Source organism: Felis catus, chromosome B2 (genome assembly GCF_018350175.1).
Source record: "Felis catus isolate Fca126 chromosome B2, F.catus_Fca126_mat1.0, whole genome shotgun sequence".
Lineage (NCBI taxonomy): Eukaryota > Metazoa > Chordata > Mammalia > Carnivora > Felidae > Felis > Felis catus.
In genome coordinates this window covers 31,830,793-31,848,452 of record NC_058372.1, presented here as the reverse complement: position 1 = coordinate 31,848,452, position 17,660 = coordinate 31,830,793, and the positions used below count along the sequence as shown (strand labels likewise).

The window sequence follows — 17,660 nt, the reverse complement described above, 5'->3', positions numbered from 1 at the left end:
TTTTCTTTTCTCTTTACCATTCTACATCTGTCTCTTATTACTTTGCAGTTCTTCCTGGTTTCTACTTTCCAACTATCCAGAAGTTTCTTGTCAGTCAAGTCTTCAAACTGCTTTCATTATGCTCTGTGACCTTAGACAAGTCACCTCCCCTCTCCGGACCTCAAATTCCTCATCTGTGAAGTGATGGGCTCGTGTTAGATGCTGTCTGATCAAACATTTTATGATACTGTCACTTGCAATCCTCGAGAAGCATTGAAGAGCCTCTCAGGTGTCCCCTTCCCAGCAGTAATCCTGTCCAGTTTCATGGCTCTTTCTTGACAGTATCATGTCACCTTAGGGCACTTGTCCAGGCTTTTCCTCTCACCGGAATACCTTCTTCATTCTGCTTCCCTTGTTCCCATTTTAACCAACGCTATGGATCCAATCCATGTTCACTCCTTCTGTGAACCTATCCCTAATCCTGCAGGCTTTTTTGTTTGTTTGTTTTAAAGTTTATTTACTAATCTCCACACCCAGCGTGGGTCTTGAACTCAAGACCCCGGGCTCAAGCTTCCGTCTCAGTCACATGCTCTTCCCACTGTGCCAGCCTGGCAACCCTCCTCCACCCTTAATTGATCTTCACTGAGCTTCTCTAAAACTTAACACACTTCACCACAGACTTTGCTCTCAAGGATACGCTGCCTTGTTTCATACGTTAATTTTTTTCACCCAACTAGTTTGTAATTTATATAATTCAGGGATTATAAACAGTTTATCCTTCCATCAATGTAGCAAGGTGGTTCTTATTTTCCTTTATCATCACTAACACTTGAAATCACGAGACTTTCAAATGTTGGCAATAGGGTGGATGTAAAGTGGTATTTCCTTTTAATTTGCCTTTCTCGTGTTACTACTGAAGTTGGTCACTTTTCATAGGTTTCTCTCTGTGAATTGCCGATTCATATCTTTTGTCTATTTTTAAAATTGCATTGTCTTCTTGTGAATTTGTGGGGATTTCTTATATAGTCTATGTAATAATTTTACGTCAGTATAAATATTGCAATGCCTTCTTCTAGTTTGCTGCTCTTCAGTTAAATTCGTATATTTTCTTTCCTTGAATAGAATTATTTAATTTTGACAGTCAGAACCCTCATGGTTTGTGTTTTGTGATCTTAAGAAATTCTTTCCAGCCCCAAGGCAGTAAAGTTACAAATTTCACTGGAATGTAAAGTGATAAAATGATACTCAGTTTTTTTGATCGGAATATTTTAGGAGTTTTTTTTTTTTTACCAATTTCAATATATAAAGTTTGAGGGATATAAAAGTTATAGGGACATAGTCAAATGTCTGCTAGCTACCTTTATTTAGTTACTAACTCACAAAATTAAAATAACATGTTTTATTACATGATATATTAATGTAGGGATATTACTGTTTCCATTCACATTTTATTTATTTATTTATTTATTTATTTATTTATTTATTTATTTAAATTTACATCCAAGTTGGTTAGCACATAGTGCAACAATGACTTCAGGAGTAGATTCCTTAATGCCCCTTACCCATTTAGCCCATCCCCCCTCTCACAACCCCTCCAGTAACCCTCTGTTTGTTTTCCACATTTAAGAGTCTCTTCTGTTTTGTCCCCCTCCCTGTTTTTATATTATTTTTGCTTCCCTTCCCTTATGTTCATCTGTTTTGTCTCTTAAAGTCCTCATATGAGTGAAGTCATATGATATTTGTCTTTCTCTGACTAATTTCTTTTTTTTTAAATTATTTTTTTAACATTTGTTTATTTTTTTATTTTGAGACAGAGACAGAGCATGCATGGGGGAGGGTCAGAGAGAGAGGGAGACACAGAATCCAGAACAGACTCCAGGCTCTGAGCGGTCAGCACAGTCGGGCTCGAAATCATGGAACTCGAGATCATGACCTGAGCTGAAGTCGGATGCCCAGGCACCCCTCTGACTGACTAATTTCACTTAGCATAATACCCTCTAGGTCCATCCACGTAGTTGCAAATGGCAAGATTTCATTCTTTTTGATTGCCGAGTAATATTCCATTGTATATACATACCACATCGTCTTTATCCATTCATCTGTGGATGGAAATTTGGGCTCTTTCCATACTTTGGCTATTGTTGATAGTGCTGCTATAACGTTTGGGGTGCATGTGCCCCTTCTAAACAGCATACCTGTATCCCTTGGAGTAGTGCAATTGCTGGGTCATAGGGTAGTTCTATTTTCTGTACTGTTTTCCAGAGTGGCTGCACCAGTTTGCATTCCCACCAGCAGTGCAAAAGCGATCCTCTCTTTCTGCATCCTCGCCAACATCTGTTGTTGCCTGAGTTGTTAATGTTTCTGACAGGTGTGAGGTGGTATCTCAATGTGGTTTTGATTTGTATTTCCTTGATGATGAGTGATGTTGAGCATTTTTTCATGTGTCGGTTGGCCATCTGGATGTCTTCTTTGGAGAAGTGTTTATTCATGTCTTTTGCACATTTCTTCACTAGATTATTTGTTTTTTGGGTGTTGAGTTTGATAAGTTATTTATACATTTTGGATACTAACCCTTTATCTAATGTGTCATTTGCAAATATCTTCTCCCATTCCGTCGGTTGCCTTTTAGTTTTGCTGATTGTTTCCTTCACTGTGCAGAAGCTTTTTATTTTGATGAGGTCCCAATAGTTCATTTTTGCTTTTGTTTCCCTTACCTCCAGAGACGTGTTGAGTAGAAAGTTGCTGCAGCCATCATTAACATTTTATAAAACAATTTTAAATTTATTTTTAATGTATTTTTTGATTATGTGAATTACTTCCAAATTCTTTTATTTTAAAAAATGATCTATTTAAACGAAAATAGACATCAAAAACATTTCATTAATTTGTTCCTCCAATCTCTCAACCACCAATCTGTTCTCTGTATCTATGAATACTTTTTTTTATTTTTATGTTTTACTTTTTTAGATTCCACATATAAGAGAGATTATATGTTATCTTTCTTTCTCTGTCTGACTTATTTCACTTTGCATAATGCCCTTGGGATCTATTCATGTTGCCACAAATGGAAAGGTTTCCTTTTTTTTTAATAGCTGAATAATATTAACATTTCATTGTACACACACACACACACACACACACACACACACACACACACCAACCACAATTTCTTTACCCATCCAGCCATTAATGGACACTTGGGTTGTTTCCATGCCTTGGCTATCGTAAACAATGCTGAATCAACATGGGGTGCATATATCTTTTTGAGTTAGTGTTTTCATTTTCTTTGGATAAATACTCAAAAGTGGAGTTGGTGGATCAAATGGTAGTTCTATTTTTAACTTTTTGAGCAACCTCCACACTGGTGGTGCACTGCTGGCAGGACAGTAAATTAGTGTAGCCACTATTGAAAACAGTATGGAGGCCCTTGTATTTATTGACATCATTTTGGGATAATGTATCTTCTCCAAACAGCTTTGAAAGAGTGGCCATAATTTGAAAACAAAAGAACCTAAGGACTTGTGTATAAAGTAATTCCCTTTTACCTGATGAATAATTTTGGGTAGAAAAACTTGCCTTATATTTATCTGGCCATGTATGAATTTCACTATGCTTTCTTCTATTAGTGTTATTGTTTTCCTTTCACATTTATATCTTTACTGATCTGGAATTTTTCTACATGATGTGAATAAGGATACAACTTTCTTTTCCTCCAAAGAGTAAATTGATCTTCTTAATATCATTTACTAAACATTCTATTTATTCCTGGGTATTTTATTCCAAGTTTCCCTATGTTCATGGATTTGTCTCTGAATTATTTGGTCCACTGGTTTGTCAGCTCCTATGTCAGTATTATATTGTTTTAATTATTATGGCTTTTCATATGTCTTAATATTTGGCAGGGCTGTTTTCCATTTCTTTATAACTTCACCTCTCTAAAAACCCCATTTTGCTCTTCTTTACTAAAATTGTCTAAGATGCTCATGGGTTTGATTTCCATGTACTTTTAGAATCACTTTGTCAAATTCTCCCCAAATCCTGCTATGATTTGGTTAGGACAGCATTTAGGTTAGTGATATGTGGAGAAATTAGCTTCTTCATTAAATTAGGATGCCCCATCTGTGAATATGTCTTTTCATTTTCTGAGGTGTTCATATGGATTTTAATAAAGTTTTCCCTTTTATCCATAAAGTTCTTATACTTTTTAATGGTAACTGTTACACGTTACAGTTTTTATCGCTATTATAAATGGTTAGCAATGTTCAATTATTTTCTAACTGATTAGGAGGAGTATAAGATTTAGAATCATAAATCCTCTGTTCAAGTCCTGGTTTTGGGTAAATCTGGACAGTCACCAGACTCCCTCTGCCTCCATTTTCTCATTGTTAAGATGGAGATAGTAACATTTTTCAGGAGCTGTGGTGACAAATGATGTAGAATATCCCCTAGCTGTTCAAGTAATTTGGCTGCAGGATGAAAAGATGATGGGCTAGGTACAGCAACAGTAACCCCAAGGTTAGGGTCTGGAGCAGTGAGTTTAAGGTAGAAGACGGAGTAGGAGGGCAGAGGTGAGGTGGGGCTGGGTAGAGGCAAGGTTGGACAGACTGGGAAGTAATATTAGCAATCCTGGCAGGGTGCAGGTGTGTGTAGTTTTGAAAAGACGTTGAAAGACGTCACAAATGTGGTCTCATGCTATTGGTTTTCTATTGCAAATGATTGGTGGGTGGCGCAAGTTTTGAGTTTATAAAATTGAGGCTTGAGTTAAAACATCTGTCCAGAAGAGGAACCTGAGAGCTTACAGGGAGCAACATAAGGAAGTACCAAGATGTGATTTATTATTATGGTCATACTCTTAGGAACAGTGTGAGACCACATTTGTGACTTCCTTCAGTGTGTGATGCCAGTGATGTTATTGTGGTCTGTTTTTGTTTTAGCCAGGTCGGGCTCCAGATAGACCCCCGACAGCACCTCATAACATTACCAAGCTTGTGGAGTTATATGCCAGGACTGTGGTGCCAACTGCCTTGCTCTTCTGAACATGACTCCAGCCCAGTATTCAGTGCTCACCTCCAGGGATCCTCAGATGGGGAGGACTCCCTGTCCACCATGCCCTCAATGATTTCTCTTTTGTCTTTGAAGTACAATGGCCTTATTGCTTACTTGATTTAACATAAATTCTTCTTTTTACAGATATTTGTTCTCACTCCCCAACTGACCTAAAATCAAATGACATGGGGGCTGAATCCTTATCTTCTAGCTGGGCATTCCCTGTAATAGTCTGCACAGAAATGCTGTGGTCAGTCTACTTGTGGTGTATGGTGGCCAGCCTAGAGGGAGAGGCAGTGTGGAAGGAGAGGACTTGTGCTCCGGGCTTGGGCAGTGGCAGTAAAAAAAGGGACAGCATGTGGGTATGTGGCTGTGGCTCCCTCACTCCTTCAGTCCTGGTGCTACAGAAATAGTTATACAATCACAGTGGACAGGGCACTTGAAATGTTCTTTTGGGTTGATGGGAGGTGGGGGACACAGCTCTGTCTATATAAAATTAGGAGGGGAGGGGAACGAAGAAGCCTCTTCGCTGAGCACAGGTCTCTGGGTTTTCTGTCCTGCTTTAGTCTAAAAAGCACCTTCAGTCTTCTCATTAATAGAGAAGTGAAATCTTCTGCATTTCCTGCTGCTGCCTCACGGGGGGTTTCACATCTCCTTTGGCTGCCAGAGTACAGACCCAGACAGAGAGGGAACTCCGTGGGGCGGGGGGCTCAGCACGCTGGCGGCCACCACCCCTGCACAGGCACGTGACCACACCGCCACTGTTCCTGTGCCCAGGCAGGCTTTGGGTAGACATTGAAGAGGATCCCAAGCCCTGGTGCCTACAAGGTTAGGCTCACTTCCTGTGTGTGTGTGTGTGTGTGTGTGTGGCGGAGAGTTTACAGTTTTGAAACTGTCAAAAGAGAAAGCAAAGAGGGGCACCTGTGTGGCTTAGTCCTTTAAGTGTCCGACTTTGGCTCAGGTCCTGATTTCATGGTCCGTGAGTTCAAGCCCCTTGTTGGGCTCTGTGCTGACAGCTCAGAGCCTGGAGGCTCATTCAGATTCTGTCTCTCCTTCGCTCTTTGCCCCTCCTCCACTCATGCTCTGTCTCTGTCTCAAAAATAAATAAACATTAAAAAAATTAAAAAAAAAAGAAAGCAAGGAGACACAGGTTCTAAGAACAGAAGGAATTCTGAGAACAGGGAAGCTAAGACTTGGATGGATGGATTGGTTCTTCCCTTTATCTTTTTTTCAACAGAGGCTGCCACTAGCTACCTTTCTGTGGGTCATCTCAGCCCCAGGATGTAGTGAGGGTGCGGACAGGCTCGTGTGTGCACGTGTGCACCTGTGTCTGTGTTTGTGTATATGATGTGTTTGCGCCTGCGCGCATGCGCGCGCGCGCGCGCGCGCGCGCGCGTGTGTGTGTATGTGTGTGTGTACCTCTAGACCTTGGGTGTGAATATTTGGATCTGTTTTCAAAACTGTAAAATGAGGACACTTAACAGGTCTTTTAAGATTATATGAGATACCGTGGAAAGGGCCTACCTAGTATAGTATCTGTTTCAAAGCAGAAGATCAACAAATTTTGGACTCACTGCCCGATTTTCTGCCCATTCCAGCTCACCTGATGGCCCATTAGAGGAGGTAGAGTATAGAAGCATCTTATAATCAGGGTGGGGTTGAGAGTAAGGGTGGCTGGGAAACATGGGCAGAACTTCAATTAATCTCAACTCATTACATGAAACAAGTCTTTTGTTTCCAATATTCATCTTTGTCTTCACTTTTGGCACATGCTTCTTTTTTCTTCGCAAATATCGATAGATAAGTGTGGTGTCAAGGGGCTGTCTCTTAATCCTCTCTCATTTAGCTCATTACTAAATCAAGTCCAAGAGCTTGCAGAAACTCAGAGGTGAAGAGACACAGCCCTGAAGCCTGATGGGGAGCAGAGAGAAGCTAATTTAGGGTTTTAAATTGTGATGGAAAAAGCCACCAATTGCATAGTTCACAGTGGGATAGGAGCACGAACTGAAATTTAAAATCTGTCTTTTCCTGGGGAAGAAGAGGAGAGAAGCTTTATTATATTTTTCTAGTGGCTTCATAATGCAGGGACCTGCTTGGGGACAGGTAGGACCAGAGGGAGAAAAATACATGAGAAGTTGCATTTGGGGGAGGCAGGTGAGCTGTGGGAACTGGTCCACCACCAACTGTTTATCAAGGGTTAAGGGGAGTTGTCCTGCAGTCTGCCCAGAGATGACTCAGAGTGGTGGAGGAGAGGATTTCCTGGCTCCAAAAAGCAGAAAAGATGAGAGGAAGCTTTGCTGGCTAGAACAAAAGAAGCAATGGAATCCCAGGGAGGGATTTTCCAGGCTCTGTCTCTGACCTCTAAGGTGGAACTGTCTTGGTTTGATGCCAGATAATGCTGCACTCTTCCTGTGCCTCCTTCATCACAGCAGCCACTTGCTCTAGAAGGGCCTTCCATCATCCCATCTCCATCTCCAAATGACGGGACAGACTGAGGGTTTGTAACATCTTTCTAAGTAACCTCCCTCTAAGGGACATGAGAAGTTATCTAGTGCCAGTCTTTTGGAAGAATTTTGAAAGGAAACTGTTAAACCAATGGGCACTCCCGGCTACATATGTTTTGGGAATATTGGGATTATTCTCTCCACTGATCTAGGGAAATCTACCTACAGACTGGTCTTTCCCACCGGCAAAGAGTTAAAAGATGGAGTGGTTTAAAGCCTAGGGCAGGATAAGATTTACCTGGTAACTGATGATGCTAGGCTGAAGCACTGAGCCATTTGTCTCTACGTTTGTCTCCGCCTACTTCACCGATCTGACAACTCTTAGTTTGAAACTCTGACTTAGAAGAGCTGGTAGGAACAGGTTTAGTATCTAGGGGCTGGGTGACTCCAAATCACTAATTTAGTGGGGATCGAGGAACCGGGGCAATACTGTATTCCGCGTAGGATCTGGAGATCATCTATCCAGGCTGGGGCTTCTGGAGCAGGCAAGGACCCAGGGCCCCTGGAAGAACTGGTCCAGGGGACTGAATTCCCAGTGTGTTCCTAGAGCAGAGCATGAACACACTCCTGCCGTTGCTGCTAGGCCTCAGCCTGGGCTCCACCAGAGCAGGTAAGGACATTCTTTCTTGGGACCTTCCTTTCCTCTGCTCCTTTTCCTCTCCTCCTTTCCTCTGCAAGGGGGTTCATTTGGATTTGGACACCCCAGGCTACAGTGTGTCTCCCTGGTATATACTCTGATAGCACTTTGTCCTTTTGTATCTTTATGACAATTTTAAAATAATTTAGCTGTATAATTATTTGTGTAACATAGATCTCTTACTGGAATGTAGGCAAGGGCAACATCTGTCTTGTTTCCTGCTGCATTCTCAGCTGCTAGCACAGTGTCTGGCACATAATATGTGTGTATGCTTCATAAATATATATGGAGTGAATACTTAATAAAATATCCAGCATACAACAAAGCTGACTCTTTCCCTTGACCCCTTTTCTCACTCAATAATTTGCCTCACTGAAGGTCTTGTCCTGGGTAAATTGTTGCATTTAAACTTGCAAATAATTTTGGGCAATTCCTGTTTCCGTACTTAGTCTCATATAAAGAGGAAATGGCATCTAAAAACTTCTCTGCTACTACCCTCTATTCCTTTACTCGGTGCTCTCAGACACTCCAGTCAGGAGCTTGGTCTGTAGCTGCTGCCCGAGGCAGGAAAGCTACGCCTCACTCACAGGATGAAACTGGAGTTGGGGCTCCCTGAAGAGGTCTCTAAGCTGCTCCCCTTCTCTGGCTTCTGTAGGTGGCTTTTTAGCCCATGTGGAAAGCACCTGTCTGTTGGATGATGATGGGACTCCAAAGGATTTCACATATTGTGTCTCCTTCAACAAGGATTTGCTGACCTGCTGGGATCCTCAAACATCCCAAATGGCCCCTTGTGAATTTGGGGTACTGAGTGTCTTGGCGAATTACCTCTCAGATTACCTCAACCAACAGGAAAGCCTACTCCAGCGCTTGTCTAATGGGCTCCAGGACTGTGCCACACACACCCAGTCCTTCTGGGGATCACTGACCCACAGGACACGTAAGAAGAGAGGGGTGTAAAGGGGCTATTTTAAGAAGCACAATTAGGAGAGGGGAGTCCAGGGAGTATCCCTCTGTAGGCAAGGGGTTTGAGATTTGGGCAGGAAAGAAGCAGAAAATGTGTGGACCTGAAATGTAGAAAGAGTGAGTGTTGACCTTCAAAGGGTTGTTGATGGGAGTGGAGCAGAGATAAAGAAGGGGAGGTGATGTTTGAGCCAATGGGGAGCTATTGAGGAGAAAGTAAACATGCTTTCCTCCAGTGCAGAGCATCTCAAAGATGCAGAGCCAAGTTCAGCCAGGAGGGTGTCAGAACAACCAGAATGCCTTTTCCCAAAATGCGCGTGCCTCTTTATGCTAGGTTCTGATGTTCTAGGTCTGGGATGGGCCTGGTCATGGGGATATTTAGAAATCCTCCCAGGGGATTTCAATATGCTTTCTTGCCCCAAAGCCCCTGCCCTGGGAATGACTTGAGATTGGTAAAAGAAAATATGAAGATCTTCATAGGAGAGAGTAATATGTCTTAACATGTGATCTCTGGACCACTTTTCTCAGAATTGCCTGGGGAAGGTGCTTGTTAAAAATACAAACCCTTGAGTGCCACTACACATCCTCTCAGTGAAAATATCTGGGGATGCAACCTAGGGAATCTGAGTTTTAACAGTTTCTTGGGTATTTATTTAAGATTTTGTTTGAAAAGCACCAAGGTAGAGGCAAGCAGGGGAGTCGCCTAGGACAACAAACTAGTAGAGAATGGCAATATTAGTAATCTCATTAACTTGGACTAGACTAATCCAAATTTAAGAGAATTAGATGCGAGTTAGGCTTGTTTCCTTAAACTCTCCAAGGAAAAATGTTGCTTGATTTAGCCACTTAATTTGTTAAATGAGATTTGAGGGCAGACATCTTTTCCTACCTTTACAAACCCCAACTTACAACTCTCGACAACAGTTAGCTTATATGCTTGAAATAAATACGACAACTTCTGAGGCAGCTTGCAGTCCAGATCTGGCTTCTACTCAATGTGATCAAATGTAATTTTGGAGGAGGAAGGAAAGGAAGGGGCAGTGAAGGAATGGGAGAAGAGAAAGAGCAAAGCAGGAGTAAATTCTAACTCCTCATTTTCAAAGGGGTATGTGGTGACATGGAGTGGGGACGGGGAGGGCAGGTTGGCAAAACCACGAAGAATTGAAGTAGGAAAGAAACCAGGTTGGAGAAGAAACCAGTCTGTGGCCCTCTTTCACGACCACATTTTCCTCCTATGCAGGGCCACCAACTGTGCAGGTAGCCAAAACCACTCCTTTTAACACGAAGGAGCGTGTGATGCTGGCCTGCTACGTGTGGGGCTTCTATCCAGCTGATGTGAATATCTCATGGAGGAAGAATGGGCAGCCTGTCCTCCCTCACAGAAGTGCCCCTAAGATGGCTCAGCCCAATGGAGACTGGACGTATCAGACCGTCTCTCATTTAGCCACAACTCCCTCTTTCGGGGACACCTACACCTGCGTGGTGGATCACATCGGGGCTCTTGAGCCCATCTGCGAGGACTGGAGTAAGTGCATGGCGGGTGAGAGGAATTAGGGTTGAAGCAGAGAGCTATTGTGAGTGGATGGTTGAAAAAGGAACAGCAACATTTTGGCACAGGGAGTGACATGTGGACGGGTCCATGGTATATGGCAGGGAAGGGAGATGCTATGAACGAGAAGCGAGTCTGGAGGAACTGGTGGAGGACTGCTGGCCAGAGATGGAGCAATGGGAGACGGGAATGGAAAGAGTGACTGTAGTTGTCGCCATGGTGGTATGGTTGATGTTGTGGTGCATGTGTCTGAGGGTGGGAGGGAACAGCGTGACTGTCCTGCAAAAGAGGATGTGGATTTGGTAACCATGTTTTCAGGACCCCAAATCGTGATGCAATATTTTAGGATCCTCAATTTTCAACTATTCTGTTGTCGGGTCAGGAATGGGAATTGAGGAAATAAAAAAGGTTTCAGGAGAAAGAGAAATTTCTGTTGGTGTGGGGGCAGTACTGAATTTGGCCTGCTCTGACAGGGAAGAAAAAGCCGTGGCTGGCAGGCACTTTGGTTTACATGCTTGGGGCCTAATGAACAGGAACCAATCGCCACTGGATTGCAAGCCCAGGATTGGAAGTAGTTAAAGGTACCAAGAGATTTGGTATACAGATTTGGGGAAAGAGAAGAGGAAGAAATGAGGAAGAGGAAGAGGAAGAGGAAGGGTATCTACAAAGGGCCAGGGAACAGAGTCCCAGACTGGCTGCTGAGACTGGGTTCCCCCTTTGGGGAGTGCTGTCTTGCTGGGCAGCTGAGAAGGGCATGAGGAGCAGAGAGAACCCACAGGCACACCTCAGCTCTCCTGGGAAAGTCTCCTTCCTAACATGCACCTAAGTTTCCTTTGGCGATGGAATGTTCATTCTAGCATGGGGAAGGAAACTGGGTGTGATGAGATTCAGAGTATGATGGATTCCAGGAGGCAGGAGCTACGGAGTGGGATGGAGACATGTTCTGGAAATCTGGATGTGGACAGGAGGAGACACATCGGTATCGGATAACTCATGGAATGGGATCATTGAGAGTTAACAAAGGTGGAAAGACATTTTAATAGACAAATACTCAGGTAGAACACATAAGGGAGTAAACGTTGTCACCATGGGGTAAATGGAGAAGGGATTGAGGAATACTTTATTCTTTGGTGAGAGGGCCTGTGGGGGTGAAAGAAGGAAAAAAGATGCCTTGAGAGGTCCCACTGTATTAGAGAGGACTAAGTAGCTAGAGTGATAACTCTGGTGACAGGGGTCCCCCAGGGCTACTCTAGGAGTGGAGAGCTACAGGATGGGGGTTTTGAGGAAGGTCTGTTTCCTTGGGAGTAGGTTGGTGCGAGCTAGATCCTTGGCTTTGGGATAAAGCACCTTTGAACCTGCTAGGTACAGGTCACACTAAATTAAGTTTGCTCTGGGAATGAGCGACAGATCGGTTCTAGTAAGTTTCTATTTTTTGCAGCGCCTGGGCTGTCCCCGATGCAGACACTGAAGGTTTCGGTGGCTGCAGTGACTCTGGGCCTGGGCCTCATCATTTTCTCTCTTGGTTTGCTCAGCTGGCGGAAAGCTAGCTCCTCTGGTGAGTGCTGCACCTAATCTCCTGTTGCCAGTCTTGCTCCCAATTTCTGCTCACTCTCCGTTTGTGACTGGTCCTCCCATTGCTACCCCATTTGCTGTGAGACTGTTATCCACAGACTGACCTCTAATCAAATATTTTCTTCTCCAAGGCTACATTTTCCTCCCTGGGTCCAGTTATCCAGAAGGTAACATCTCTATTGGTCTGTTTGCCTACTGGTCCTTTGGAGGGGTGAGAGTTCACTGGGATCAGCTTTTGGGCTCAGCTAATGGTGCTTATCATAGGGTTGAAGTTCCACCAGCATGTTGCCAAGAGCATAATTTAAACTGCCATTGTTAGGATTGGGAACAGGAAAGAGGAATGCCTACACCCCTGTCTTCTATCCAGTGGAGCATCTATGGGGACACGACTGAAAGTGGCTTTGTAGCATTAGTCCTTGGTGATCTAGAATTTTCAGTATCACTATATTATGGGCTCTGGCATGGATGGTTATAGAGACCGATGATGGGGTCAAGTTGGTTTAAAGTCTTATTATGGCCTTTTTATTTCTTCTGCAGGTCAACACATCTCCTAGAGGCAGGGTCCTACAACTTCCGCTCCAAGGGAGGAGGAGATTCAAACTCTTAGTGATGCTGCTGTGTCCCCTCAACATCCTCAGACCCTCCATATTTTCTTGGATCCTATGGTTTCTCCACCCAGATCTTTGAACTTCCCAGCCCACCCCATGTAAACCTTAGTGAGTTGGGGGAACTCATTCCTGGGAATATTCTGTAACCAAGTTAACATCCAAGGCTATGTTTCTGGGGCAAATGCAGTCTGGGGAGGAAGGTTAAAGGCCCTTGTGGGGCCCACACTGTGCCATGGGGGCCAGTGAGTCACTGGTGATCATGTCTGAGGAATAAACTCTGGTGGAAATAAGGTTTTTCTATGCTTTTTCCTGAGGCCCTGGGGAGGCACCACAAGCAGAGTTATGGATTGGGTGAATTCTTTCCTATTTGAGTGGAGGAGTCAGTGCCTCCTTCTAATTATTCCCTTTAGACATAACAGAATGGGGGCAGTTTTCTGATACATAATTCATAAGAAGAAATTAAACCGTGGTTGGATGGAGTCACAGAATAAGGGAGAGGCAGGGAATTGACAGCTGACTGACCTCATAAGGGATCTTAGGAGGATTGAATGACTTCATACTTGCAGACGGCTAAGAACATTGCTGGCACATGCTGAGCCCATGGTAGTGATGTTAGTTATTACCTGTTACTCACCTTTCTGGCCCAAGCATTGTATCAAGTGCTTTACATGCATTATTTCATTTTGTCCTCATCACAACCCTGATGCAGATCCTCAGGACTTGGGGCAGAGTTCAACTCCAGATGGGAGTTCTGGGCAGTTATTTCTTCCATACCCTAAGCAGGGAAGGGCCCATAGCTCAAGTACTTATTTAGGTCCTGGGCTAAGTGCTTTGTGTTTTTATCTCATTAATTTCTCACAATAACCCTAGAAGGAAAAGATTGTCTCCTTCTGTGTCACAGATGAAGAAAGCAAGATTCAGGGGTTAAATAGGGTGTCTAAGATCAAAGAGCAAATTCTCTATAAGATGTTTGTTTACCTTAGCTGGAAGTAAGTAGATTGCTTTATTCTGAGGATCTTCATGCTGGTGAGCACACCACTCTTCAGAGCCACTCTTTCATTTCCTTCTACCCCAAACCCGAGGGACATCCACTACTGAGGTACAAATTTCACACCTGTGGAAGAGAGGTGCCGTTTGTTTCCAGTGAAGGGTGACACCTGCTGGACACAGAAAGCTGGGCAGTGGAATTGTTTTTGGAATTGGAGTTGGATACTGCGGGCAAGGAAACAAAACCAGAAATGAAGATGAGTACTGAAGCAGCTTAGCCTAACAGAATATTGGGGCAGGAGAACAAGGGGTTATGGATGCATATTTGCATGTGGGTATCTATGTAGGAATATATAAGATCAGAATCTGATGAGCTGGGGGAAGAGGCAGAAGACAAACTGCATTACTCTGTGTGCTGCTATCAATGAATGTGTGTGTGTGTGTGTGTGTGTGTGTGTGTGTGAGGGGTGGTCATGGGGACTAGAACCCTTCATCTTTGGACTGTTTCTACGCTGATGGGAGCCTGCAGAAGAATGGGGGAAGCACTGTTCTTACAGAATTGATGTCCAAAGTCGGTGCCTCAGAACCAATGAATAGATCCCCTCCACATCCACGCTTTCCCCAGAAGGATCCTTGCGATCAGGGCATTTGTCCTGGAGGGAGTTTACTAAAGAAGTCAATGGGAGGGGAAAGTGCTCATGGATTCAAAATGGTTATTCTCAGAGCAAGGCCATCCATATAAGGTCAGAACAGGGAAAGTGCTGTGCGCTGTGCTAATTGGTAAATGTAGGTTCAGAAATTAATCTCTAGAAATTTTATCAGTTTTATATTTCTTTTTTTTGCATTTATATATAACATTTAATGAATCAGCTTATATATAATGTAAATAATCTTTCACCTCTACTGGACTTTATTTTTTAAAATTTAAATTTTTTTTAATGTTTATTTATTTATTTTAAATTTTTTTAATGTTTATTTATTTTTGAGACAGAGAATGAACAGGGGAGGGGCAGAGAGAGAGGGAGACACAGAATCTGAAACGGGCTCCAGGCTCTGAGCTGTCAGCACAGAGCCCGACGCGGGGCTCGTGAGATCATGACCTGAGCCGAAGTCAGACGCTTAACCGACTGAGCCACCCAGGTGCCCCTGTTTATTTTTAAGAGAGAGAAAGAGCATGAGTGAGGGAGGGCCAGAGAGAGGGAGACACAGAATAGGAAGCAGGTTCCAGGCTCTGAGCTGTCAGTGCAGAGTCCGATGTGGGGCTCGAACTCACAAACCCTGAAATCATGGCCTGAGGTGAAGTTGGAGGCTTAACTGACTGAGCCACCCAGGTGCCCCCAACTTGACTTTCTCTAAAAACTTACTGTTTTAAGTCTTGTATTGCTTCATTTTCATTTTTCCTTTCAGTGTTTTTATTTTTGTTTGTTTGACAAAGCAAATTCCTTTTGAAATGCTAGTTTGGTGTGGGGGTGGGGCTCTGGGTCATGTCAATGACAGGCTGATTTGGAAGAAGCTGCACATCCAGAGGGTCTGGGTCTGGTCACAGCAGTGGAGGTCAAAGTGACAGGGCCCCCAGGGGAAGGAAGGAGGGAATCAGCTAATTGAAAGCTTCTAGTACCCTTCTGGAGATTCCTGGCAGGCTTGTATCAGACCCAACTTTGTGGGGTTTTGTTTTATGGGGAGGGCTGTCCCCTTTCCGATGAGGAGTAGGAAAAAGTGCCCTCTAGGTCTCCTTGGATCCAGGAAGCTAGATTAAGGAGAAAAGGGAGGAGCTACCTGTCCTTGCATAGGGGAATGAGTGGTTTCTGGATGGAAAGTAAAACTGGACTAATGGTGGGCCAGCTCCCAGACTGTGTAAGGAGAGTAGAATGTTAAACATAATCAAATGCAAAAAGGTGTGTGTGTGTGTGTGTGTGTGTGTGTGTGTGTGTGTGTCTGTGTGAGTGAGAGAGAGAGAGAGAAAGAGGAGAGAGGGAGTTGCACTGTTGAGTTGTATCTAATCCAAGTGGTACAATACACGGTTCTCTCCCTTCAATGTCTTGCTCATTTTAAAAGCTGAACTGGGAGCTGGAATTGACTTTAAAGGTCATCTAGTCCAACGCCCTACTCATAATGGAGCTGGATCTATGTTCATGAGGGCATACACCATGCAAGGAGTTCCTTCAACCCTTGGGGCAGGTATCAATACTTTAGAGAACCGTGTTGACCTCAAGTTTGAGGTTCTTCTTTTGATATGATTTCAATCATAATATGGAATCTAAAAAAAACCCAACAAATGAAAAAACAAAAAGTGGAATCAGGCCTGTAAACATAAGAGAACAAACTGGGTCTGCCTGGGTGACTCGGTTAAGTATCTGACTCTCGATTTCAGGTCAGGTCATAATCTCACGGTTCATGAGTTCGAGCCCTGTGTCAGGCTCTGAGCTGACAGCATGAAGCCTGCTTGGAACTCTCTCTCTCCTTCTCTTTGTGCCCCTCCCCTGATCATGCTCTCTATCTCCCTCTCAAAATAAATAAATAAACACTAAAACCCCCCAACACAGCAAACTGATGATGGCCAGAGGGGAGGGGACAGGGAGATGGGCAAAATGGGTGAAGGGGAGTGGGAGACACAGGCTTCCTGTTATGGAATGAATGAATCACAAGAATGAAAGGCACAGCTAAGGAATATAGTCAATGGTATTGTAATAGCCGTAATAGCGCTGTGTGGTGATGGATGGTAGCTAAACTTGTGAGTACAGTATAACTCATAGAGAAGTTGAATCACTATGTTTGTTATATACCTGAAACAAATGTAACATTGTGTGTCAACTATACTCAGATTAAAAAAAAATAATAGACAATGGGAATAAAACCCAAACACACAATGAGAAGGTGTATCCTCAGTGCTTTTTTCCTGAATGACAGCATGCTCCTGTGCTCCAGGTTGTCTTTATTTCCTTACTCATGTACATATTCACGTGAAAAGAACAGAAGAAGATTGGTGTTTAATCTCAGTGTTTATTTAGGAAAATTATTTTTTTCCAGGCCAATCCCCAAGGGCTGCAGAGAGTGGAAAGGCTCCAAAACCAAAAAGATGTCCCAGACAGGGGATTCACATACTCTCCTGACCCTTCTCCCCATTTTCCATTGCAAATGAGGTTTCCAAAAGCCCTTGGCCAGACTGGTCAGAGGCAAGGAATGAAGAAATGACTTTCATTGTCCTAGGGCCTCAAGAGAAAACAGATGGCATGTTCAAAATAAGACAGTTCAAGGAGAATCTATGTACAAGGAAGTATTTACAAAGAGGTGGGTGGGGGCTAGTACAGTGTCATCTGGAGGTATCAGCAGCTGGGCTGTCACTACCACAAGGTCCTAAGAGGCAAGGGACTGGAGGAATCATCAGAGTTCAGAAGCAGAGCTAGTCCTACAGTGTCACTACCTTGCTGGCAACAGTGCCTTTCAGTCATGGGGCATAGACAGTCCAAGGTGACTTCGGAAGGGAGCCAATGGAGTAAAAACTCTAACCTCACTGCCCTCCCCTGCTTTCAGGGCAAGGCTCAAAACAAGAGGAAGCTGTGGAACTTGGGAGCCTGCACAGCGTTCGGCACAAACACTGGGCAGGAGAAATGTGGATCCCAGGAGAAATATAGGAGAGTTGGCACATTCACAATATGAAGGAAAGAAGAAAAGTTGTGGCAGTGTGGTGGTGGTGGGGGTGGGAAGATGCAAAACTTGGGCTTCCTTTGGTCTTGGGCAGGGACCACTGCTTAGTCATAAGAGAAGACAGTAATTTCCCACTCAGGGACCTCAGAGAATACTCATTTCTATCCTTTACC

The 17,660-nt window shown here is 43.7% G+C and overlaps 1 protein-coding gene across 4 annotated transcripts; it reads left to right on the top strand.

Annotated features, from left to right (window-relative positions):
- The first annotated feature begins 7,331 nt into the window (after nt 1-7,331).
- Nucleotides 7,332-13,145, top strand: LOC111556173 (HLA class II histocompatibility antigen, DM beta chain). Of its 4 annotated transcripts, XM_006931606.5 has the most exons (6): nt 7,781-8,139; nt 8,822-9,103; nt 10,367-10,651; nt 12,114-12,230; nt 12,379-12,414; nt 12,785-13,145. In XM_006931606.5, exons 1-6 carry the CDS (start codon nt 8,085-8,087, stop codon nt 12,799-12,801), a joined length of 792 nt encoding a protein of 263 aa, XP_006931668.1. In that variant the 5' UTR covers nt 7,781-8,084; the 3' UTR covers nt 12,802-13,145. The 4 variants fall into 4 exon arrangements, 3 of the variants coding, with proteins under 3 accessions (XP_044913306.1, XP_019685997.1, XP_006931668.1); XR_002156985.3 differs by lacking the exons at nt 12,379-12,414; nt 12,785-13,145 and adding an exon at nt 11,149-11,256 and having other exon boundaries at nt 7,332-8,139; XM_019830438.3 differs by lacking the exon at nt 12,379-12,414 and having other exon boundaries at nt 7,764-8,139.
- Nucleotides 13,146-17,660: the final 4,515 nt, after the last annotated feature.

Bases quoted from the DNA above. Each gene is read 5' to 3' on its own strand.
- LOC111556173 (XM_006931606.5), top strand. From the start codon at position 8,085: ATGAACACACTCCTGCCGTTGCTGCTAGGCCTCAGCCTGGGCTCCACC. The intron at 8,140-8,821 runs GTAAGGACATTC...TGGCTTCTGTAG, and splicing joins CCTGGGCTCCACCAGAGCAG to GTGGCTTTTTAGCCCATGTG. The intron at 12,231-12,378 runs GTGAGTGCTGCA...TTCTTCTCCAAG, and splicing joins GCGGAAAGCTAGCTCCTCTG to GCTACATTTTCCTCCCTGGG.